Source organism: Dicentrarchus labrax, unplaced genomic scaffold, assembly GCF_905237075.1.
Source record: "Dicentrarchus labrax unplaced genomic scaffold, dlabrax2021, whole genome shotgun sequence".
In the NCBI taxonomy this organism is placed as follows: domain Eukaryota; kingdom Metazoa; phylum Chordata; class Actinopteri; family Moronidae; genus Dicentrarchus; species Dicentrarchus labrax.
In genome coordinates, this window is record NW_026136710.1 from 23,748,877 (window position 1) to 23,774,537 (window position 25,661).

Genomic DNA, 25,661 nt, shown 5'->3' on the forward strand with positions numbered 1-25,661 from the left:
GATTACATACAAAGTCAATACAAAGACGCAAATAGACAAAAAAAAATATGCGCATATCGTGAAGTTACATGCGTGAGTAACGCGTCTTTGGTGGGAATGCACCATTAGAAAAATACTTGCTAAACCCCACTATTCAGAGAAATGTAAAAAATGAACCTAATATTTTAAATGTAACATTTCCAATCTTATGAATAAGGAATGATGGAATATAAGGTAGTATATAGTATATATATGTATAGTGTAATGGATGTAACATTTTTTATTAAAATGTCTTCTTCCAGCAATATCATATTAATTGAATTTTGTCATTCAACAAAAGATGATGAGAATTCAAGAGAATGCATTTTTTATTTGAAGTACCAACACTTTTGATAAGTTCAAAATCTCTTGAGAATGTCCAGATGATCTCGATGGAAAAAAATAAATAGCAAAGCGACACTAATACACACATTAAAACAACACAAATACTATGATAAATAGCAGGCTCAAATAATCAAATAATTCGGATGTTTGGTTTTTGTATGTTACGATGGGATCATATCGTCTTTTTAAATAGAAATTTTAGATTTATTGTATACCAGCACGTTGGTGGGAAATAAATAAATTGCTGTCCATCCCAACATGCAAAACTGGATGTTTCTGAAGAACAGTAATTATATATAGAACATTATATACATTCAGCGACAGGAATCAATCAGTTCACTCACAAACCGGCCATTTTTACACCAGAAAAGTTTGGTATTTGGCTGAGATTACATCACCCAACTATATTTGCTTAATTGTCCCATTGGAAAACATCTTACAACAGTATTATGCACCTATTAAACTGTGAGAAACATGTAGTCTAATGTTTCTGTGACACTGTTTGATTTGGACTAAATGTTCAACAAATCTCTGGCTTGAAATGTAGTCCAACTTTTTATACCACAAACACAGTAAACACTTGCATTATGATGCCTGTACAAATGTTGACAGCTATCCCAGTTGTAAATCAGAAAGCACTGCTTCAACCCCCTAAAGCATTTGGAGGCATATTTCAAGTTTTCCCTTTCCTTTGGCTGGTGGAGGTCAGTCAGGTATATTTGGTGGATTCTGTCCCGCAGTCACATTGCAGGAAAACCCTATGGCCTACGTGTCTGCACTGCACTGTGCTCACTGTTCGTGGCCAGGGTGGTGGTGGTGGTGGGTGGAGTTGTACCAAAATGTAAAGGCGTGGTCTCAGGAGGCAAAGTAGGAGCTCTGCATGGAGTACAGGCGGTCGATGGGGTTCCCTGCCCGAGACTGCAAGGAGCCTACATCTGGAGCAGCCATGAAGCAGTCGCTTAGACTCGTCAGAGAGGTGTCACTATCAATGTCATGGAAGATGGAGTCTGTACCTGAGAAGAGCAGAGAAGACACAGTGAAGTCAAACACAACTAAAATATGAAAGTTTCATGTCACGACAATCCATGCCAATATAATTGCAATTCCTGATAGTATCTTGATAATCATCAAAAACATACTGAAATAAATTTTCATTACATCTTGATAACAAACATATATTTTTATTGCATCACAGATAGAAACTCATCTCCTTGTCGTTCCTTAGCTTGGAATCTATACCATTTCCACACATCCGGTTGGAGATTTTGTGAGGGGGACACAACGGGCAGGCCGAGCCTTCAGCCATGATGATGGGCTTTCGGTAAGATGCAGGCTCCAAATTGTGACAATTCAAAAAATAACAGAAAACCAAGGCTGTATGCTACATAGCTAGACAGCTCACACATGAGCATATTCCAGATTATTGCAATATGCGATAATATCGTATATCGTCCCATCCCTACTTGAAGCTGCATTATTAGAATTTTTTGGCAACTGGGGGAGCAGAAGAACTGCACAACAAGCTGACGGACACACAGCCCTAACGTGGTGACAGTGGACTGAGACTGAACCATATGATAAATGTCATAAAACTAAAAACATGAGGTAAGTCTTAAAAAGCTCCGTAGAACTTTGGAAGCTGCAGAGTTGGTGACAATTCTCTATGGGATTGTTGCTTTTTGTCCTTTTTTGCCAAAATTCCTCCAGGCACAGGTTTAGGACATCTACAACGGGGTTTGGCTCCATCATATGCGACTCTTCAAATCCTACTGAGAGCATTTCAGAAGCAGAGCGTCATTTTTCTAATATATTATTTATGAAATTAATTTAAATGATTGTGTTCAGTTTGACTGAATTTGACTCTAAACTAGGTCCGCTGCAACCCCATGCCACCCCTCTAGGGTGGCTGTGGCTCAGGAAGTAGATAGGTTCATACACTAATCAGATGGTTGGTGGTGTGATGGCCTTTGTCATCTGTACAGCGCTTTTAGTGGTCTGAAGACTAGAAAGGCTCTATATAAGTACAGTCCCTTTACCTTTTAGATCAGCCCCTGAGCATTACAATGAAACTGACTTTAACTGAAATTTTGGGGATGATGTTCTTTTTCCAGAAATGTTTGTTTAGGTAAATGGATTAAACTGAAACATGTCTTAACACTGGTGTTGTTATGCCACATTAATAATATCAAAAGCCAACAAAACTTTTAAAAACCACTGCATTATAGAGATAGTAGCTCTAGCAGCAACAAAAAACCTATAAAAATACAATTCAATTTAAAAACTTGAATTAAACAATGTTAACAATACAATAACTGTTATATGACAATAACACATTAGTTAATGAAAACCATTTGGAACACTTTTCTGCTTAGATAGATATTAAATGTGTGGTTATACAGGCACACTGTTCTCCTTCAGTCTAAATATTTCATTGTAGGGATGTGTAATACTGCTCTCCAGGGTGTCACTCCGTTCTATTGGACTCACTGGGTCTGACAAATTGATGGGTCATCTGTTTGTAATCAGCCAGCATGCCTTATTGGTTAATTCCCATCACTGCCAATAAAATGGGACTGAGGTTAACACTGATGCCATCATGATAAGGATGGGAACACAGGGGAAGTGTCATTACATCAAAGACACTTATGTTGGTTTGTTTGTCTGTATGTTATCGCTATCTGGTCCTATTACAAAGATACACAAGGCTAAATGTATTACAGCAGCCAATACATGGAAGAGGTACTTCATGGTTTAGTTTTGCACTAGCAAAAAGTTCAAAAGAAACACATTTAAAAAAGAATCAAAGCAACTGACATTGGATCCTACATTTCCCATAATGCAACAAGATAGTATCTTCAGTCAACAAGTTTCACATCTCATAGTGAGATTAATGGGACTGGTGGCTGCCTGGTAATAAGTAAAATCATGTAAAACACTGCAATACTCTTCTACACATCCCAGCATGCACTAGGTGACAGGTAAGGAAACACCTTGGACAGGTCTTTAGCTGGAGACCAATATGGACAGGAGTCCATATTAATATGGGAGGAAACAAAGAGAATACAAGGGAGGCCAGTCATCATGGAGTATGAGGCTCACCGTAGGGGTTCATGTGGTCACCGGGCATCTGTGGTGGGGTGAGGCCCTGCTGGAAGGGGTCAGTGTTGTAGCCGTTGTGCTCCATGGTCACCAGATGCTGCTGCTGGTTTGAAGGTAGAGGCCCTGAGTAGGAGCTAAGCAGGCCCTCCATACAGCCTGATATCACCTCTGCAACAGTCAGTGAGAACAGGGTTACAACTCTCAGCGATAGCAGTACACACTGTCTTCCTATAATTATGAGGGCCTCTCACCACCACCCACCTTCACTGACTGTGTAAACCGTTTTCATTCTAACCTCTTGTCCAACAGTGTTGGGCAGTAATACAGTACGTTACAGTAACATGATTACTTTTTCACTTAGTAATGTGTAATGATTAGGGAGTAAAAGAGTAATAGTAATTCTGAGCTTTTTGTCTCCTCAACTGATTCACTGATTAGTTTTCAAGAAACTGCCAAAACACTGTTGGCCAATTTGTTACTCTAAATCCACAGGACTGCTGCTCCAGTGTCACTGACATGACTAGGGTTTTTGCGAGATCTGAGTGTCGTCTAGAGGGTGGTGGTAATGCACCTGAGGCTGTTTGGAAACTGCCAACAGTGTAGCTTAGCTACAACAATAACAGATAAGCTAGCCAACATCCATCAGTTATTGCAAAATAGTTGTGATATACTGATTGTAACGATAATGGATTGTGTGTACTATGCTGATACAATTTGATCACTTTATCACTTTAAACAATCGCTCACTATATTTAGTTGTACGCGGCTAACTGCACAGTGTGTATTGTTGTATATTATATATACCTACGTTAACTGTCATTTTTGTGGCATTGTTGCATTTAGTTACTGTGGTACTTTATTTTATGTTAGTTTTATCCTGTTGTGCTTTGCACTTTGTTGCATTTAGTTACTTGTTTTATTTTTATGCTAGCTTGATTCTTACTCTTGTATTACTTCTCCACTTTTGTATCGGAATTGTTGCACAGCAGTTTAGTGTGTAAATAATCCTGCAACTCTTAAAACATTTCCATTTCATTCTGTTCCTGCTTTGTGGTACACACTTCAACATAGTAGGTGGCATAATGCACCTTAATGTTAAAGTTGAGTGCAATTTATTTGCTAAAAAATCCCTAACCCTAACCCAGTTGTTGGTTCAACCTAACCTAACCTTAAGCTTATTGAACATGTTTTTTCACGTTAACTTAACTCAATTGGTTTTACAACTCAAATAAGACTTTAAACTAATTCATCAACAACACTAACCCTAAGTTCCACATTTGTAAGGCAGCAAATGTACTTTAAGATGAACCAGTTCAAAATTATTTACAGTATACAGTGCAGAAGAAAGAAGTTTTACTCCTGGAGAAGAAGCCATTTTCCCCTGTGCTCCAGTACGAATATATGTAAAAAAGCAATAAAAATAGGATTATCTTGCTCTGGAGCACTGAGCATCAAACCTCCCCATAGATGTGAATACATCCATGTTTTTTCTACAAACTATTTCTACTATATTGTTTCTTATAAAAAGCATATCGTAAATGCATTGTCTAAACCGACTGTTTGATCCTGAAGCTATCTCACCAGTCATCCAGGAGGCTTCATCTCATCCTAACATCATCTTCAAACAACCCCCATTTGCTGGTTTGCTTAGCTCATTTGGTTAACAGCAGCAGCTTCCACTATAATAAACCCTGCTGCTATGCCAATATTGACATGCTGGAAGTCCCTGAACAGATAGAGGCAGTGCTTGCCAAAGCACTGAGACACTTATCTAAACTGTCTGCTCATATCCGCTGTGAGACCACAGTGGCAATAAGCCTGCTAGCTATGAGGAGCTGTGCTGCAGCGAGAATCATGGCTGCGGCCCACACTTTATAGCCCCGCCGTCGGAAAACTCACATTTACCAGCAGAGATGTCACTATGGCTTCAGAGTGTGGGACTCATTCTAAAGCTGACAAAACTGGGAGTGTTTGCTGAGTGACTTCACTCTGTTTATTGTTCCCATAATAAATGTAATATTTCAAGCTGCTTCTCCAAATAATTCATTAATTACCTAGCTCTCAGTAATCACTGTTATTACAATTATAATGGACAGATTACGTCTTGCAGATCGACTGTGCTTTTCTTTTTGTAAGATCAGAGAAAGCAGCTAACCAGCTAACCAGCACAGTCTACACACACACACACACACACACACACACACACACACACACACACACACACACACAGATGATAAATCCTCACCTTGGCCTAGCCTTTGGCTGTTGTGTTGCTCCTGCTGTTGCTGTTGTCTGCGGGCTAACTTCTTCATCTGTGTGTAAATAAACAGTAAAAATCTTAGAATGTGGCTGACAGGCGTTCATTCAAGAGAGACTGACAAATAATAAATGGGTGTGAAGGAGCATATATGTCAACCTCCTCAAAATTATATATTCAAAATATTAAATTATTAACAAAAGTCGGACTTTCATCTTACCCCAATAGGGAGGTAACGATACACTAAACTCACAATACAATTCACGATACTGGGTTCACAATATGTTTTTCGTACGATTTTTTTTAAACAAAATTAGATTGAAGACAAATTATGACCGAAAAAGATCCCTTTATTTCTCATATTTACTGTATCAAATTAACAACAAAATGTTAATAAAATAATAACTTTTTTATTTCTGAGGTAGGGTATTAACTGTGCAAAACAATGCATATTTTAGGTTTCATAAAATCACATACCTGGTTTGCATCGTGTGACTTGTTGCCGCAGTAATGGCAACGTAACTTAAAAATCATTCTGTTTTCCTCAATCTAACCTAATTAGCTTTGTTGTCTAAACTTAACGAAACTGCCTTTGTTAAACAATGTTGAAGCTGCAGAAGGTAACTTTTATGAAATTAACTTCTTGTAGTACATGAGACAGATAATCTGTGAAAAAAATCTGGTTTCTCTGGCTCCACCAGGCCTGAGCAAAAACAACCAATCAGAGCCAAGAAAGATAGTTAATTGTTTCATTCCCATATTGTCAAATACTAACTCTGGGAATGAGACTCAACAATCAAATTTCTTGAAGCCACCAACCCACCTGTGTCTATCTAACTTTCTGGGCTCTGATTGGTTGTTTTTGTTGAGGCCCAGTGGATACTTGCAAATTCTCATTAAAAGCACTAAAAGGAACCAGAGGAACACAATTTTTCAATAGATTATCTGTCTCATGTACTACTGTCAGGATATAGTGAAAGCAAAAATGAAAAAAGTTACTTTTCTAAAAGTTACCTACTGCAGCTTTACCCACATTATAAAAAAGGGTATCTTGTTCTTGTCTATGAGATGGGTGAAACAAAGGGTGCCAATATTTGCCAACCTTTGTATTGGGAAATCAAAAGATGCATCTAAGATCATAACAAATGTGGTGTAGATTCAAGCCATATCACTTAGACTGAACAAGGTGCAAATAAATGTGGCTGACTTAAAAAGGAGAAAAACAGATAAGACAAAGATTTCATAATACAAATGTATAGTCTAATTTTAATTTTGGCTCATTGATGTATTCAGTGTTGTGCTGCTGACACTGTGTACTGAGCTATTTTCCCCTAGCTAAACCAAAAATAAATCCCACTGACTTTGGTTGTCCTGGTTTTTTTTTGAAGATGAATAAAATAAAAATAAATATATATATAATAATAATAATAATAATAAAAAATAACCCCTTATCAAACATTTCATTTGATTGATTGTGATATAATGTAATATAGATGTGACTTGAGTAAACAAGCAGTGTAACGCTTATAGATTGATAACTGACTGTAGTAAACGGCATATTGGATATTCAGACTTTGACAAGCTTATTCTCCCAAATGCCACCAAGCCGAGCAAATAGTAGATTATAAATTCTTGATCCTTGGAAGCTTAACTGATGAAGAACTGGTTTAGACAATCAAGCACTTTTGCCAAAAAAGACAGGAAGACCCCATTTTCACATGTGATCTGGATCTGGATCATGTTACAAATTCTGTCTGTGATTGCATCTGGCACTTGGTAGGTCAAGGTGGTGGACTTGACAACAAATGGTGCTTCTCAGTTCAAGGGAAGGGATGTGTGAGGCTATTGGGTCAAAGACAGAGACAGCTGACGGCAGTGGCGGAGTCAGGCTGTTTGAGGGTATGGGTGGAAAAAAAAAATGAAGGGCATTCTAGAGGGTACTTTATTGAGTTTTGTCCACTGGAGGGGCACTTTACCCTGCTGCTCATGGTCATTCTTTTTCCTTTGCAGAGGAAGGGCTCATCTGTTACTTTTGATGGACAACTTAAGATAGCAGGAAGAGTTAGTGCCCTTTTGAATGTTTTTAAGAATGTGGCAGATCTATACAGATTGCATTTACACCTGGCTAAGATCACTTCCGCTGCACCAGAATGTGTAAGCCACTGTTTAGCTGAAAGCTGACAGCTGATAGTCACCCTTCCCTCCATTAATTTGCAGGCCTGTGTTAAGTGATGCCAATATAGATCTGTTTTTGGATCAAAACCATAGAATGGCTGAAATTATGACAGCAAGACTGTAAGACAGCTGAAATCTCCACTAATGAGTGAAAAGCCGAGGCACACTAAGACTGGAAGCCACCGTGAGAGTCATTTCCTTTTCTGTATTATCCTCTGACTGTCCAGCCACATATTCCAAAAGAGATAAGAAAGGGGATAAACATGTTATTTTATTATTTATTTTATTATAACTGAGTTACCTTCAGTTATTATCGTGCACTCAGAGCAATGAGCTTAACCATTGGCAGCGTTGTGAACACAGCATTATCCAACCCGGTCTCACTCCCAAGACATCAAATACTGCCACTCAGGGGCCCTCCACTTCAAAATATGATGCTGTTGGTGCCCCTGTAGCATCATTTGTATACAAGCAGGCTGTCGAAGTTGGGCGATGTAGTATAATGACCAAGAAAGTCAGCATATGGAGGTGGTGGGGTAGATGGATGGCTCAAACAAACATAGGAACACAAACCACTGTTCATATCCATGTGAAACTAAATTAAACCAATTTCCTTACATATGTGACATACTTATTTTAAGTTCTGTCAGGTATGTAATGTAACTTACCATCTTTTCCTAGACTGTCATATATAGAGATATTCTGTATACCCCCTTTTTTTTGTTGATACTTTAGCATATTGGGTGATACCGAGTACTGATCCAATGTGTGTAAACATGCAACTAAGATGGAATGATTGCTATCATTATTATGATGGCTCAAATTAAACCATTTGCCAGAGTCAGAGTCAGAGTAAGACATTGCTATCTGGAAAAAGAACGTGTTGACAGCTTGTTTTTTTGGTGTATTGCTTTACTGACCTTTGCTCTCTGGTTCTGGAACCAGACCTGGACCACACGTACACTGAGTCCTGTCTCTGCAGCCAGGGTCTCTCGCACCTGCAAGTCACAGCGCAGTCACACTCATAGGCCATTTTAACAAACTAACACTATAATGCCTGTCTGATATCACAAATTTCAGATTGCTATTCTAGTCTGAGAGAATGCATGAAATAAACAACTTGCATTTGCTTCTATCATTGGGATGTGCTTGTTGGTCAGCGTAGTCGGATATAGAGTGCTGTAAGAATGAGCCCTAAAACCAATGCGTTTTATGAATGGGTTTTTGGTTTGATGAAATTTGCCTAAAATGACTAAAACTTTACAACATGTACATTTTAATTACAAGATTTGATTAAAAGTAGGAAGTTTAGGTGGTGTAGTCGACCATGGTGTAGTTTATTTATAGCTTAAAATGAGCTTTTTACTTCTAACGATTGCATTTATGCTTCAAAAATCATAAAAGTGCTGTTCATTTCTCAACAAAAAGTGTAAAAATCATAAACCTTTTTCACAACGGAGCTTACTTTCTGCAATAGTCCATAATCTAATGGAAAAATCCCATTGGCTTTTTGTTGAAGGAACCACGACGATGCTAACTTCAGGGCTCCCCTACAAAAATATGTCCTCCATGCAGCACTCTATTCATAGAGATTTCATAGAGGTACAGAAGTAATTAGAAACAAGAGTGTCATAGTTCCACTCTGGCCACAAAGCAAAGTTACAGTTGTGAGTACATCATTTCAGTAAAATATCTCGTTATACTCAACCCTCTCTGCTCACCTTTCTGCAGGGTTTGGAGGAGACCTCAAAGGAGGCCTTGAAGGCTCTCCTCTGCTGGGTGGTGAGGATGGTGCGTGGCCGTTTGGGCCGGCGAGGGTCTTTGCTGTCGCCGCCTTTTCCTGCCACAGGGCACTTCGCTGACTTCACATCCAGATCCTCATCCTCACTCTTATCTGTCACCAGACAAATATTTTATTATTTCATCTTATTTTACTTCAGATTTGACTTTACTGCAGTTTTGTGTCTAACTCCATCTTAATTCTCCTTTTAAAGGAAAAGTCAAATTCAACTGGATTGAGGTTAATGAGAACTAATATTTGACTTAGGCTGTATTAAAAACTGCCTTTACAAGTACAGGTCCATTTACCATTTACCATTAGCCAAGATGTAACTATCTACACCGATCAGCCATAACATTGTGAGCACTGACAGGTGAAGTGAATAACACTGATTATCTGGTTATCATGGCTCCTGTCAGTGGGTGGGATAAATCAGGCAGCAAGTAAACATTTTGTCCTCAATGTTGATGTGTGAGGATTTGAGCGACTTTGACAAGGGCCACATTGTGATAGCTAGACGACTGGGTCAGAGCATCCCTAAAACTGTAGCTCTTGTGGGGTGTTCCTGGTCTGCAGTGGTACCTATCAAAAGAGGTCCAAGGAAGGAAAAGAACCAGAGACAGGGTCATGTGCGGCCAAGGCTCATTGATGTACGTTGGGAGTGAAGGCTGGCCCATGTGGTCCGATCCAACAGACGAGCTACTGTAGCTCAAACTGCTGAAACAGTTAATGCTGGTTCTGATAGAAAGGTGTCAGAAGACACAGTGCAACACAGTTTGTTGGTATGGGGCTGCAGAACACCAGGGTGCCCAGGTGGTCAGAATATTAGGGCTGATGGGTGTATATGTTACTGTTATCTTTTAAATATCTTTAAAGTGTGGTTGTCTTTCAACAATTATGGGCCTAGCACAAAGAAAGTTGACCAAGGGCTGGGATTTAGGAAGGGTCAGTTGTAACTGGGCTACACATGTCAGATAAATCATTATCCATATGTAAATGGTAAATTAACTGGTACTTGTATAGCGCCTTTCTAGTCTTCCAACCACTCAAAGCACTTTTACACTACATGCCACATTCACTCTTTCACACATATTCACTCAGAGGGCAAAGAAATAGAACAACAACTAACACATTCATTCATTACATGCCACACTCACCCCGTTCGCACACATTCCTACACTGATAGCAGTGGCTGCCATGCAAAGTGCCAACTTGACCAGAACAGAAACTAAGCATTCACACACATACACTGATGAACGGCATTGGGAGCAATTTGGGGTTCAGTATCTTGCTCAAGGACACTTCGACATGTGGCAGGAGGAGCAGGGGATCGAACCAACAACCTTCCGATTAGTGGACGACTCGCTCTTCCTCTAAGCCACAGCCGCCCTATATGTGATATTCATGCTGCATGAAACTATGAAAAACACTATTCACACTTCGTCTGTATTATGTAGTAGGGGGTTCCAAATACAGTGTTAGTCCTGGTGGCCTCACAGAAATAGCCAATATTTTCACTGATGGTCTTGTTTGTTTATGTAGGTCATATAAATGCACCAGTAATAAAATGAGACTGTTTTATAACCAGTTAAAAACTCACATTACGTACACATTACATTACGTTTAAGTAATTTATTGGATGTGTGTTTAAATTCACTGTTTGCAACAGTCTGCTATAGAATACCCAGTCTTACCTGAGTCGGAGTTGTCTAGACTGACTATGCTGAGCAGGTCCTTCTCCCTCTCATAGTCACTCTTGCACAGCAGCTGACCCTCTTTCAGAACAAACTCGTCTCCTTTGCACAGCTGACGTTCACAGACGCAGCAGCAGAAGCAGCTAAGGTGGTAAACGCTCTCCAGAGCTCGCATTACAAACTCTGTGGGTGCTATCTTCTCCAGACAGCCACTGCACTTGGTGGCAAACAGCCTGCGGACACACAGGAGAGAGAGGATGTTAAAAATACAGAATGTACAAGGGGAAAGTATTCAATAACCACATATCAATAAATTGAAAATGGTAATTTAAATGAATTTATTTGATATAGTACACAATAGGAAAGTTGAAGAAATCTGAAAGGAGTCATTGGTCATCTGGATGTATCAGATGTGGAGCAGGACTTATGATGGGAGCAGACTAGACCCATGGGCGCTGGATGTGACGGAAAAGAAGGAGGGTTGCGTCCTGTATACACGCCAAGTAGCCCACATAAAGGTAAAAAATATATTTATATAAATTCACAAGCACAAGTAAAAGTTTACTAAATGCAGGTAAAAACAAAAATAAGCTAATTTCAGCTGAGCTCATTTTTTGAGATAACAGTGGATTGGAAAAGACAAGAGAAAAAGGGTTGGTGAGACGAATGAATTAGGAGTCCTGGGAAGGAGAGGGTTTACTGAATACACTGTACAGTGTTGCATTACTGTATATGCTGGAACTTCATCTCTACACAGCAAAACCAGAAACCAGAAAGAAGCCAGATGTGTCTGAGCTAAATGAATGAGCTATTACTTAGCTTTTATATTTAACCCTTTCAAGCTCTCTGTGTATGTGGTAGGGTTTTTGATGTTGTAATGGGCCCACAGGAGGCCTGCTCAAAGGGCTGATTCATGGAAAGAATAGGGACAATTTTCCAACCGCTCCCCAAAACCACCTAATGAGGCAATATGTGATTGTGGCTGCTATTAGATGAGGGAATATTACTGAATATTACTGAGTCTGGTCCACTTTGACAAATTCAAGATGCCTGATTTATTTTATGTATCTGATTTATTTCCTGGCTGCATGGTGGTGCAGTGATTAGCACTGTGACCCCAAAGCAAGAAGGCTCCTGGTGCTCCAGCTTACAGGTTAATTGGTGGCTCCAAATTGCCTGTAGGTGTGAATGTGAGTGTGAATGTTTTTTTTTTGTTTCTGTGTCAGCCCTGTGATTGACTGGCGACCTGTATGTTAACAGCTCCAGCGCCCCCATGACCGTAAGGATAAGTAGGTTCATCTTTTTCTTTCTTTTTTGTTAAATTAAAGATGCCATCATCTAGTCAATTCCAAAAAACTGCTACATTAAAGCTGCAGTAGATAACCTTTCTAAAAATAACTTTTTTTGCCATATTTGCTGAAACGTTCACTATATCCTGATAGTAGTACATGAGACAGATAATCTGGTTCCTCTGGCTCCTCCTAGTGCTCCTAATGGCATTTGAAAGAATCCACCGGGTATGATGACCTCAAGCTGAAGAGCAACCAAGCTGAAGAGTGGAGCCAAGACTGGGACTCAAGACGAAGCCAGAATTGCAGCCAGCACAGATCTCTATAGACACATTCTCCCTGCTGACAGTGCACAGTGAGAGTGAGAAAACCTCCCAGAGAAAGAGTGGGAAGAAAGAGAGAGATCACAAAAGCCAAGGAGAGAGAAAAGATAGACAGGGAACAAAAAACTAAAGAGAGTGAGTTGTGTGAAGGGTCTTTTTTGGAAATGTTGAAACGGTGTGGGGACTGTTTGTGTGTGTGTGAGTGTGTGTGTAGAGGGGCTCTATAGTACTTTTCTGTACCTCATAAGCTTGTTGTGCTCTGTGAAACTGAATTGTGTATAATATGTGTAGATGGCAAATATGCCTTTATATGGGACTATATATTATATATTATATTTCAAACTGGGGTCCGCACTACCTAGTTTGACAGTTTGATCTGAGTTTTGTGCATTCTGTTTATCATCTGTTTTATTCTAAATGGGATCATAATTTACTAAATGAACATCATGCTGTATGGAAGAAGACTGAAACTAGAGATTGAGACCATAAACTAATCAGGAAATTGTTTACTGAGCTCATAAATCAAGTCAGAAGTTTCTTAGTTTCTCCATAAGACTCAATACTATCAGACCTCTTATTTGCCCCCTGATGGCCATTAGAAAGAATGCAGGTTTAGGACACTTCACTGTTATGTTCACTAATTATACACCTTCCCCTATACATACGTAAGGCCATAGCACCGTGAGTGTGAAGACATAGTAGCTATAGGACAGTCACAGGCTCACTGTGTACATTCAGCCTGCTACTTCATGGATTAACAGTGGCTACTGTTAAAATGGTAAATGGTAAATGGACCTGTACTTGTATAACGCCTTTCTAGTCTTCCGACCACTCAAAGCGCTTTTACACTACGTGCCACATTCACCCTTTCACACACATTCACTCAGTGTCCATCGAACAGAAACTAACATTCATACACACTCACACACCGATGCACGGCATCGGGAGCAATTTGGGGTTCAGTATCTTGCTCAAGGATACTTCAACATGTGGCACCAGGACTGGAGGGGGACTTTTGGACCTTTGTATCCATGGTTGTGATGTCATGGTTGTTGAATCTGGAAAAGGAGGGCAGCACAGAGGAATGGGAGGAGGAAGGAGGTATAGCTGTAAGGTTGGTGTTTGGACAGCTGCACTCCTCCTCCTCCTCCTCCTCGTCCTCCTCCTCTCTGAGTGTGACCATACCCTCCTCTATTCAACAGCTCTTTCTCCCTGCTGTCCACCTCCCTCCATCTCTCTCAGTTCCTCTTTTTCAACCTCTTGTCTCTCTTGCCTCTCTGTTCAGATGCTGACATTTACAGGCAGTGGAGAAAAGGGAAAGAGAGTACAGGACACAGGGACACGATAGGTATTAAAGCTGCAGTAGATAACTTTTATAAAAATAAAACTGAAACTTTCACTATATCCTGACAATAGTACACAAGACAAAAAATCTGGTTCCTCTGGCCCCTTCTTGTGCTACTAATGGCATTTTAAAGAATCCACCAACCAATCAACCCAACCCAATCAAAGATAGAAAGACACTTTGGGTTAATGGCTTGAAGATAGATGATTGTTTAGTCTCATTTCCAGGGTCCCAAATCATCTATATCTGACATACTGGGAATGAGACTCAACAATCAACTATCTTTCTTGGCTTTGTTTGGTTGGTTGGTTTGTGGTGGCTGTTTGTGGAAGATCCTCGGCTCCTCTCGCTGCATGTCGAAGTGTCCTTGAGCAAGATACTGAACCCCAAATTGCTCCCGCTGCTGTGCATCAGTGTATGTGTGTGAATGCTGTGCATCAGTGTATGTGTGTGAATGCTTAGTTACATTCTGGTCAAGTTGGCACTTTGCATGGCAACCACTGCTATCAGTGTAGGAATGTGTGCGAATATCACAGTTCTATATCACACTTGTAGAAGTGGCATACTGGACCAGGATTCTTCTGGAAAGAGACAATGCCGTTTAAGCACCACAAGTCATCACCACAAGTGCCATCTGGTTCCATTATATTGGAGAGAAGGCAGATATCTCTACAGCAGATATCTCCAAAACTCACACCAAAGCAATGTAGATGGATGACTAGCACTACAGGGAAGAGGAAAAATATGTATTTTTGTTTTGGGGGTAAACTGTGCCTTTAAAAACACCTGAAGAGAAATGAACTGAACTATTAGAGTTGTTTTTATATACTTAGTAAACTCAATTCTCAAGTTTTTCACAATTTTGAGTCAGACAGACTTATCTAGTGTAATCACTTCAACACTATATATCTGTGGTTTGTTAGATAATCCTGCAGTAACTCTTTGAGTTGGTTAGCTGCATAGTTTTTATAATGATGCAAATGGCTTTGGTGCAGGAGAGCTCTACAACACATGGCTGACACATGTGTCTACACAAAGCTCAAATGGTTATTATAATCTAGGAAAGAAAATTACAGCATAATATATCAAGCTGTTAAGTATTATATTTAAATCTAATTTCACAGCTCATGCGTCAGCTCCTTTCTCTATGCCGTGCATCGGTGTGTGAATGTGTATGAATGCATTAGTTTCTGTTCGATGGGCTTCACCATCACTGTGTGAATGTGTGTGAAAGGGTGAATGTGGCACGTAGTGTAAAAGCACTTTAAGTGGTCAGAAGACTAAAAAGGTGCCATACAAGTTTCACTAGACCTACATTTCTGAGCCTGTACTTTTTACTTTAACCGGAGTCTTTTATTTACAAGCAGTACAAGTAAAAGTATCTTAAAGTATAGTATTCTTCTTCAATAAAGAATGTGTGTACTGTTGCTACCTCAGGATTTAGGAAGGGTCAGTTGTGCGCATAAGATAGGGTATCTCATAATCCAAAAGACAGACTTTCATGAAATTTTCTGAGAACATGTATGCTCCCAAGATACACATTTTGATTTTAAAGGGCCCAATGACCTTTCCTCAGGACAAACTTTACATGTTTAGCTCTACAGCTGCAAAGGCTTTAAACACAGCAAATTAGCATTCTGCTGTTGATCCGGTCTAAGACATGTGGGGTCTACTGAACACTGCAGCTTCAAGTGAGGCTTTAGACTTTTAGTCTTGTTTATTTTAAAATCTTGTTTGGTGCAGCTTTCAATGTGAGTGAATGTTTGTTCCAACAGATGATTCATGAAAAAACCTCAGCGGTTCATTTCAACGAGGACCTGGACCACCACTGTTCGGGGGCCACCTCTTTGGAGGAGCCTCCTTGACCTCCTGGCCCTGTGCCCTATGCTTCCACACTGCTCCAGCGGCTTAACAAGCATAAAGAAGTATAGGATTAAAGAGGATAAGAGGAGTAGAGAAAGGATGAAGCAGTAAAAACAGACTGTGTGTGTTCCCTCACTGTTCTCTTGTTTGTTCTCCCTCCTCAGGGAGATTGGTGACCCAAAGGAGGAGGCTGGGTGGGTGGGTGGCGGCTTCGGGTGGCAGCTTGTTGGAGTTTTAATTAGTAGGAGTAATCAAAAGACGATTGTGAAGGAGGCAGGGGGAAATAAAAGCAGGATTCAGAGAGTGGGGATGTGCTGTTTGCTCAGCCAAAGCTCAAGAAGTCAGAGTAAGGCTTCAGGATTCTCTGGGGACTCACTTCAACATGTTTATTAGCAGGGAGATGATCTCAGCAATCAATCACAAGCACTCATTTATTCACCTTCTGGAGGCTCACTTTACCCCGGAGGAGTCTATCAGGGGTGGTGATGTTGGAAAAAGAAGGAAAAAGCGGAAGCATTGTGAAATGAAGGTGAGGGTGCCTTTTTATTCTTTCAGGCAAAAAATATACACTATGTCATGCACATGACCAAATGTATGTGGACACCCAAACAAAACTCGTCAAATCCTCATATTCCAGCCCTATGTGATGAAGAAATCAGAAATAAAGGCAATATTTATATCTTAATTAAGTTAAATATTATCAACTCCATATTAACGGGTTGGGTTAGGTCCGGAAATCCCTGGATAACAGAAAAACTGGAACCATGCAGAACTCTGTGGGGTAGTATAAAGAATGAGAAAGTCTGCATACTGAGGTAGTGAGGTGGATGGGTGGTTCAAATAAACAGGATTTTAACCCAGGAGACTGCTCTATGTTGGTGTCCTGTGTGAAACCAAAAGTAAATAATTTCTTTTACCTAACGTATGCCAGGTATGTAACTCAACTTACAATCTTCTCTTAAATGTAACAGAGTACAATTTGGGCCAAAACTTAACCAAACCACGCATGCTTTATTTTGAAAGTGTAGCCGGATGTTGCATATTTATTATTGCTGACTTGACCGCGGAGCTCTGCAGGTCCAGAAATGACTTGAGGGGCACCTACATCATATTTTGAAGTGAAGGTCCACTGACCAAGTGACAGTATTTGACGAGTTAGGAGTGATAATATAAAGAGTTCGGTCTAGACCTGCTCTATTTGAAAAGTGTCCTGAGATAACTTCTGTTATGAATTGGCGCTATACAAATAAAATTGAATTGAATTGAATTGAATTGATAATGTGTGCTAGAACAGCCTCCAGAACAGTTCTCTGGGAGGACTTTGCACCAGATGTTAGAATCTAGCTGCCTGGTTTAGCCACAGGAGTATTAGTGCAGTCCAACACTGATGTTGTGTGATGAGCCTGGATCACAGATGGCATTACAGTTCATCCTAAAGGTGTTGGATGGGGTTCAGTCAAGTTCTTCCACACCAAATTAGGAAAACAATCATTTTATGGAGCTGGCTTTGTGCATGCATGGGCACACTGCCTACTAAGAAAAGGGCCAAACAAACTGTTGGAACAAAGCTGGAAGAACACTATTATCTATAATATCATTGTATACTAACCTCAGATGCATGCTGCCTGTTGCAGCTGCTCCTGTCATCTTCTTATTTTCACATCTTTTAACTTTCTTTTTATCTCAATTGTTTGACAAACAAAGTATTTCTAAATTTTTATTCTGTAAACACAAATACAGCATTCTAATCCTATTTTGCCATATTCAATATGCTAACAAAGTAACCTGCAAACGGCAAGCCAGTCAATTTACCAGCCAGCCCTGCCGTCGGTCACACGCAGAAGAAAAGACCTCGCAATGTGAATAAAATTGAAAATTAATTAGTGTATCCGCCCAGTAATTCAGATCTGTCTAAAACTTTAATGGGTTTTTCCTTCCACCAGGTTTTATGACATCATGTCAGACTGACTGAATAATGAATAATGACGTGAAATTGCAGTCTGATTATCAGTCTTTTCTCCCGGTGCCCTGGTTTAAAGATTGAGATATGTTTCATAGCATCATGTAATGAATAAGAGTTTCGACATTTCAAGAAGAAACAAATCCATAGCGAAAGTTTATGACACTCATCCAAAAGCCCTTTGAGGTAATCCTTTAATCCACAAGACCAGTAACGTGACATTAAACTCCAACTGTAACCACATGAAATCATTCTACTCTAATATACAGGCGACTTATGATACAAATAGGGAGAAAGGAGACATTGTACATTAGAGCTCAGGGACAATGGAAACATTGCATTGTGGGAAAGGGCAGGTTGCCATGGCAGCTGTTGGCAGGTTATGTGATATTAAATCTTGGCTGTGATGGAGTGGTGGTGGACACCCTGCGTGAGACGGGTGAATCCCCACTCTTGTTCTCAGGATATGGTGTGTGTTTATTATACATTGGTATATCAGTGCCTACTGTGAGGGCTTTTGTGTCTCCATGCATATTATTTATATTATGTATGTTTGTGCATAGTACACACCTATGCTAAAACTGTGCAGAGTTTCCAATGCACTTCATACGAGCACACTGCATCAGTCAGTTCCATGTGTAATCAGGTCTATTTCAGCATCACAGCAAAGCTGGGCAGTGTTATACAGAGGACAGGAAAAGAGCTGAAGTTGGACTCGTCTTCTCTTGGCAGCAAAGCAGAACAAAATCTGATGCCAAGTACCACACAGAGAGAGAGTCAAAGGAAGTTAAGGAGGGTAAGTCAGTAACCAAGAGGTCCTCAGGAGATCCTCAGGTCCATTTGGTGACAGTGAAAACGAAAATTCCAGTTGGAGGAGGCTGACATGCAGCTTTAGATGCAGGTAGTTTATAGCCTTAATCATACAAGAGATAATTTCCGCTACTAGGGGGTCTCTCACGTCAAAACAATAACGAGTTGTTGTCTTCACCAGTATTGCTGTCAGTGCAGTCAGTGTCATCGTTCAGGAGGTTTCTACTGGGAGCTCCTCTCCAAAACAAAAAGACCCACTGATTAGAACCGGTAAAAACAGTGAATAAAGCAGTTTCACCTTAAACATTTTTCTCCCACACTGTACGGCGGACGAAGGACGTCCCAGAGGGGCTGCGAGCCGAGCTGCTGCTAACGTTAGCTCAGCTTGTTTCTCTGATAACTTAAGATCCAGACGTCCGATGACTAAAATCCTTCATCCGGTTCAAAAACCACTAAGCTCTAAAAAGTGTATGGTAAAAATAATATATAATAGGTGCCCGGTTAGCTCAGTCAGTAGAGCTGGTGACCCATATATGCAGCGGCCCGGGTTCGAATCCGACCCGCAGCCCTTTGCTGCATGCCATCCCCTTTCTCTGCCCCCCTTTCCTGTCTATCTCTCTCTCTGTGTCATAAAGGCACAAAGGCCAAAAAAAATAATACTTAAAAAAAAAAATAATAATATATAAAAATATAGGTAGAGCTGGTGACCCATGTACTGAGGCTGAGTCCTTGCTGCAGCGGCCCAGGGTTCAAATCCGACCTGTGGCCCTTTGCTGCGTGTCATCCCCTCTCTCTGACCCCCCTCCTGTTTATCTTCAGCTGTCACAACAAATAAATGTTAAGAACTGTATGAGACTGCATAGTATCACGTCAAAATGTTCCAAATGGATCGTAGCTGAATTGTGCTATAGACCATGTATCTACATACGTATCGGATTGTCTTAGAGGGGAGAGATGCACACCCCTTATTAATACATTTTGGATGTTAGATATAGAAGTTACTCTTGTGCTGTTAATCATGCCAGTAAAGTACACTGGGGAAAGGGTTTTGAAAAGGTGAACTCAGTATAGAGAAATATAAAAAATAAAATCATATTCCATTAATGCCTAAATGCTGAGGCTGTCCAGTAGAGAGCATAAGAAACAGACCAGCAAGAACGAGGCAGAGAGTGGGACACAAGTGCAGTTCCCATGACAACGGCCTGAACAATAGCAATAGTGACACTCCCCAAAACACAGTTCTGTAACTTACTGACTGCAAGCGTGTGCATGTGTGTGTGTACTGATTAGAACCCAACATACTGTCTAGACATTGCACCACAAAGCACAAAAAGCCCTTGAACCAAACCGCAGGAGAGAAGAGTACAAGGGGAGAAGAAAAGCTTTGTGGATCCTGCTTCAACATGCTGTCACTCTGATACTATAATATTTATGTTTATCTCTATCTGGGGGATTTCTTACCCCCTCACTCTGTGTGTGTGTGTGTGTGTGTGTGTGTGTGTGTGTGTGTGTGTGTGTGGGGAGGTGATAAGAGCCAAGAGCCTCGGGTGGTTTGACAATTACGTGTGCTATTGTTCATTTGTAATCTCTGTCTCAATCTTAATTTCTGTACGAAGCAAGCATACGCAGGTGTAACACACACACACACACACGCACAAACACACACATACACAGACCCGAGCGAAACTACAACAATAACAACGTAATTGTATTAAACCAAAGTAATCCTTTAATCTCTATTATCACAATTAAAACTGTATCTGTCTCCCCTCCAGATAAGACACACTAATAGCTGTATACCACAAATGAAGGAAGTATGTTTGCATCACACATCAGAGAGAATTTAATAAGCCATTATGTATGATTTACTGTGGTCAGACACACACACAAAGCATACAACCTGCAAGTTTGTGACCAATTTTTCAGTACGAGGTCTGTAGACTAAAGGCTGTCAGGTGGATTGTATCCTGAAAGCAGTTTACTTAATGGTTACATATGAAATTTAAAACATGAATATAACAGCTAACAACTATTCTCTATGTAAAGATATAGTGGAGTCATGGTGTCACTCTCCCTCTGCCTGTGTTGCTATCACAGCCTCTCTGTGGTTTGTTTCCATAGCCGGTCTGCTCTGTGTGCAGCTGAGTAGAGCCACTGAAACTGCTGTTTTTATCATCTACATCAGTGAATTAAGGATTTATTTCAACCAAACCAGAGTTGGTGACTGTTGGAACACTGGAAAGACTAACAAAGACGGTTTTGGTGAGTTTTATTTTATTTCAGTCCACTTTGAATTAATTTACAATGTTCCGATGATGCGAGAAATTGAAGTTTTTGTCTATGGAGTCTGGTGAGACTGATAGCAATATTACGGCTGTTTCTAGTTACAAAACAGGTCTATCTCTTTAGGGATCCTTTCCATAATGTTGTCAGACACTTAGAATAACAATCTGAGCCTGTCAGTGGCAAAAACAAAAACTTTTAGTGGACAGACTTTTACAGGAGTATTTGTTACCAAGGATTAACACTAGCTTACTTTGCAGCCATAGCAGCCCTTTACACAAATATTTTCACATCTAAATCGGTGAATTATGAATATATTTCCACCAAACCAGAGTTGGTTGGCTGTTTTAGTGAGTTTTGGTTAGTTTAGTTAGTTATTTCTGTCCAAAGGGTCTATCTATCGTCAGTGGCTAAAACAAGAACTTTTAGTGGACTTGATGGGAGTATTTGTCCCCAAAGATTAGCTAATGTTATTGTGCAAGCAGCGAGCTCTGTGGCTGGCAAATGAAGCCAAAATGGAAAAACTGCAGTTACTCTAACGGCCACTTGAGGCTGGCTCCAGGAGTGAGCATTAAAATGCCCAACTTCAGAGCAGAAATAAACATGTTTACAGCCTTGTACAGAAAACACAAGTCATGCATACATTAGGACAAGGCTGCTTTGAGTGACAGGTGGGTGCCATCACAGGTGGCTGTTTTCAGTTTACCCACACTACCCCACTTTGCCCATTTTTGGATTAGCCATGAGCCAGCGGAGACAGGACTGCCAAGATGGCGACAACCAGAGCTGACCACACTGAACTTCACAAAGAAATCCAGAAACCCATGGGTGATGTCACTGAGACTATGTCAATTTTTAATTATATAGTTACATTGCAGCCTGTTCTCAGTGAATTAAGGGTTTATTTCGACCAAACCAGAACTGGTGAAGAAAATAATGGTTATACTTGTATATAGTGAGTATTCTCACTACACTTAGTAAAGGGCTTACAAGCTCCTATACATCCCTGGCATTATCATTGGTTAAGGTTATGATAGAGCCATATTCCCAGGTGGATTAGAGTTGATGACACAGCCTCAGGCTTGCTGGCTGGTGTAATGCTGGTGCTCCAGCTGGCTGTCACATTTCATTTATTTCCTGACACACTGCTGTCCGACACCACACAGTGCCTTCAATATCCCTGCCTTCAGGCCGCTAACGCCTCCTCCCCTGAGGCCAACCTCTCACCTGTGTGTGCTCCTTACTGCTGCTTGTCTCACATCAACACCCCCTTTGATTCGCCCACCTCCATATTGTGTTTCCACACAGGACAAGGATGGAGCTCTCTGCAGTCCACATGGACGCATGAATTTAATTATTAAAACAATTAAGCAAAATATACCCATGTACTGTATCTGTAAATGTGTGTGTCTCAGGAATGTTTTGAGCCTGATCTTTCAACAATTTGTACAATAAATTGCATTATTTTATCACTGTATCTTCAGTTAGGAAAAGTTAGGAATTTTATGGCAGTGATGGTATACAGGGACATGAACCTTATCACCAGTGTTGGAATAGAATTCTTTGCTGTGCGTGTCAACTGTCATTGGGCTTTTGTGTGAGAGAGGGTAATAGACACACCCACAGAGGACTGATGCCCAGCTGCAGACTGAGAGGTGCTGACAAGCCTGTGTCCAATTCAACCAGCACACTGCCACTGAAGCACCAGCACCCCCACACTGATTCATCACAGGGCTTTTTCTCAAAATGATCTCTACATTTAAAACACAAAAGGGCAGGTGTGAACTGTAGAATTATAGAGACAAAGCAAGTTTAAGGGTAGGGTTATCCACTCCTGAGGTAAGGCACATTAAACACCTAGTTAAAGTCGCACTCAAGTGAAGCCAATGCAGGACTGCATTCTTTCTAATAGCAAGCAGGGGGCAGCTCCATTGGCTGCAAAGAAGAAGTCTAATAGTATTGAGTCCTATGGAGAAATTAGCCTACTTCGGACATGATTCATTAGCTCAGTAAACAGTTTACTGATGAGTTTATGGTCTCAATCTCTAGTTTCAGTCTTCCATACAGCATGATGTTCATTTAGTAAATTATGGTCCCATTTAGAGTAAAATAGATGACAAAGCAGGGTGGTCCACCACCACCAGTGTCCAGACTCTTTACACAAGAAATTATTGAAAAATATAGTTTCAAAAAACCCTCAAACAGTATATAGCAGTGTTTTTATTCCCTGAGTAGAAAGCAGAGGGCCGAAAGATAAACAGGTTCCCAAAATATTTAGAGCCCGGTGGCACCATTGTGGTTGAGTAATGATCTATGGTCGCTTACACTTTACAGGACTGGAAAACAAATTCAAAATCTAAGGGTATTTTATTTAAATGGAGGTTTTAATCATTTAATCATAAATTCATTTGGTGTCTGAATTATACTATTTTTGTCAATGTTGAAGGAAAGATGAAAAACACTTTAATGAATCCAAACTTTTGAATGATCATGTACTTTAACTAAAAAAAAACTAAAATCCCAAAAGGATGGCCACAGTTTTCATAAAAGAAGGGACAAGTCATTAGTTAGAATAATGGTCCCAGGATGCTAATAAATAGTTGTGTTTTGTATCAGGTATAAATCTTCTACTTATATTCTTAAACCCATATTGTGGTAAAAAGAAGGAAACTGTAACAATTATCAGTCACATTTCAGCATGTATTTGTAGGGGTTTGCAGTGAAAAGAGACTGCAACAACTGTGCAAATAGCGAACAAATTGCAATCCCAGCTGCATTAGCTTCCAAATTACATTGTACCTGTACACTGTGGCTACTATGCTAATTTACCAGGCACGCTGAGAGAAGCTGAAAGAGAACACAGAGATATTTTTCTTGTTCCTGCTCATTCAACCTCACACGTCTCTCTGGAAAAACTGCCACACAAAGTCATAGTGATAACAATAATGATGGCAGGATCCAATATTATTCCAATTGTCCTGTAAAACAACTGCTCCTGGTTGTTTTTAATGTAAACACAGGTTTGTTTTTAAAGAATCATTAATACATCACAGACAACTGAATGTAACAGAAACACTATCCTGCAGTGTCTTAGCTACTACAATGAATAGTTGCATTATCAGAAGTTATTATAGTTTTGTATTTTTCATAGGTTTTTACTTTGATTTCATTTAAAATTTTGTTTTCAATTTAGTTTAGTTTCGGTTTGTTTACAGAGAGGGTTTGTTCGTTTCAATTTAGTTTTTATTCTTTAAAAATATTTAATTTTAGTTCAGTTTATATTAGTTTTAGTGTTAGTTGTTTTATTATAATATGGGGGGGTATTTGTTAGAATAGGTATTACAATACAAACACACTGACTCACAGTCTCTTAAGGGTACGTGTATAACATTGAGGAGGATATTGTCAGAAATAGGATATCATATTTATAGGTATATTTTCATTAGTGTATAATCACCTGAAAATAAGAATTGTTGTGTTTTTGTAACCTTAGAATGAGACGTTTTTGTCTATAGTTGCTGCGGGTTGCTTCTATGGAGTCTTTCTACAGTAGCCCAGAATGGACAAACCCAACACTGGCTGTAGACAGGGCCTTTTACACCACCCTTAGTTTCTCCTACACACTTCACAGCCCGTTCTCATTCCCAGGTCGTCTAAAACAGACACGAGTAGTGTTCAGTTAGATACAATTTGCAACTTCACTGCTAGATGCCACCTAATCGTACACACTGGTCCTTTAAGTTTCTTGGTGAAGCAGTTAAGGTTTAGCTCTATTTCAAGAAAAGTGGCAGCAGTCTACAAGTGAGTGTCATTTTCAATAACCATAACAGCACAAATAATTGAAAAATTTCTACATAAATATATTTTTTATTTTAATTCTTTGGTCCCCACTGTAACTGTTTATTTTTAAATATAACCCTAACCTCGACCAAAGTGGTGGACTGACTAACTGAGATTGCCATATCCAAAGTGGCTAAAGAGACTGAATAGTGGTAATCACACTATGAGTATTAATTTTAAAGGTTCAGTATGTAGGATTTAGTTAAGCCTTTAGCAGTAAAGTCACAGACTGCAACTAACCAAACACCACTCACGTCTGTATTTGACGACCTGGGAATGAGAATGGGCTGTCAGTGTGTGTAGGACATAAATTTGGGTGGCTGCAAAAGTGGTGAAAAATGCTAAAGGATCTATCTAGAGCCAGTGTTTGGTTTGTCTGTTCTGGGCTACTGTAGGAACAAGGTGGTTCAACATGGTGGACTCCGACAGAAAAGGACCTGCTGGACCTTTAAGAGAATATCTCCTCATTTCCCACACTTCTTTAATTTCTCCACTAAGTTCTGATCTTGCCTTATTTTAAAGATTATTGTGCTGTAGCAGACAGTTTTTAAATCTATGGCCAGATATTAATTTATGTAGG

The 25,661-nt window shown here is 39.9% G+C and overlaps 1 protein-coding gene across 1 annotated transcript in view; it reads right to left on the bottom strand.

The window, feature by feature from the left end:
• Window positions 1-351: 351 nt before the first annotated feature.
• LOC127370360 (LIM/homeobox protein LMX-1.2-like) overlaps window positions 352-25,661 on the bottom strand; it is a 44,487-nt gene continuing 19,177 nt past the window's right edge. The window contains exons 3-8 of the mRNA XM_051412359.1: window positions 11,369-11,601; window positions 9,616-9,788; window positions 8,815-8,892; window positions 5,708-5,774; window positions 3,463-3,630; window positions 352-1,376 (exon numbers count right to left, since the gene is read on the bottom strand). Coding sequence (XP_051268319.1) covers window positions 1,219-1,376; window positions 3,463-3,630; window positions 5,708-5,774; window positions 8,815-8,892; window positions 9,616-9,788; window positions 11,369-11,601 — 877 coding nt within the window. The 3' untranslated portion in view covers window positions 352-1,218. The remainder of the gene's footprint in view (window positions 1,377-3,462; window positions 3,631-5,707; window positions 5,775-8,814; window positions 8,893-9,615; window positions 9,789-11,368; window positions 11,602-25,661) is intronic.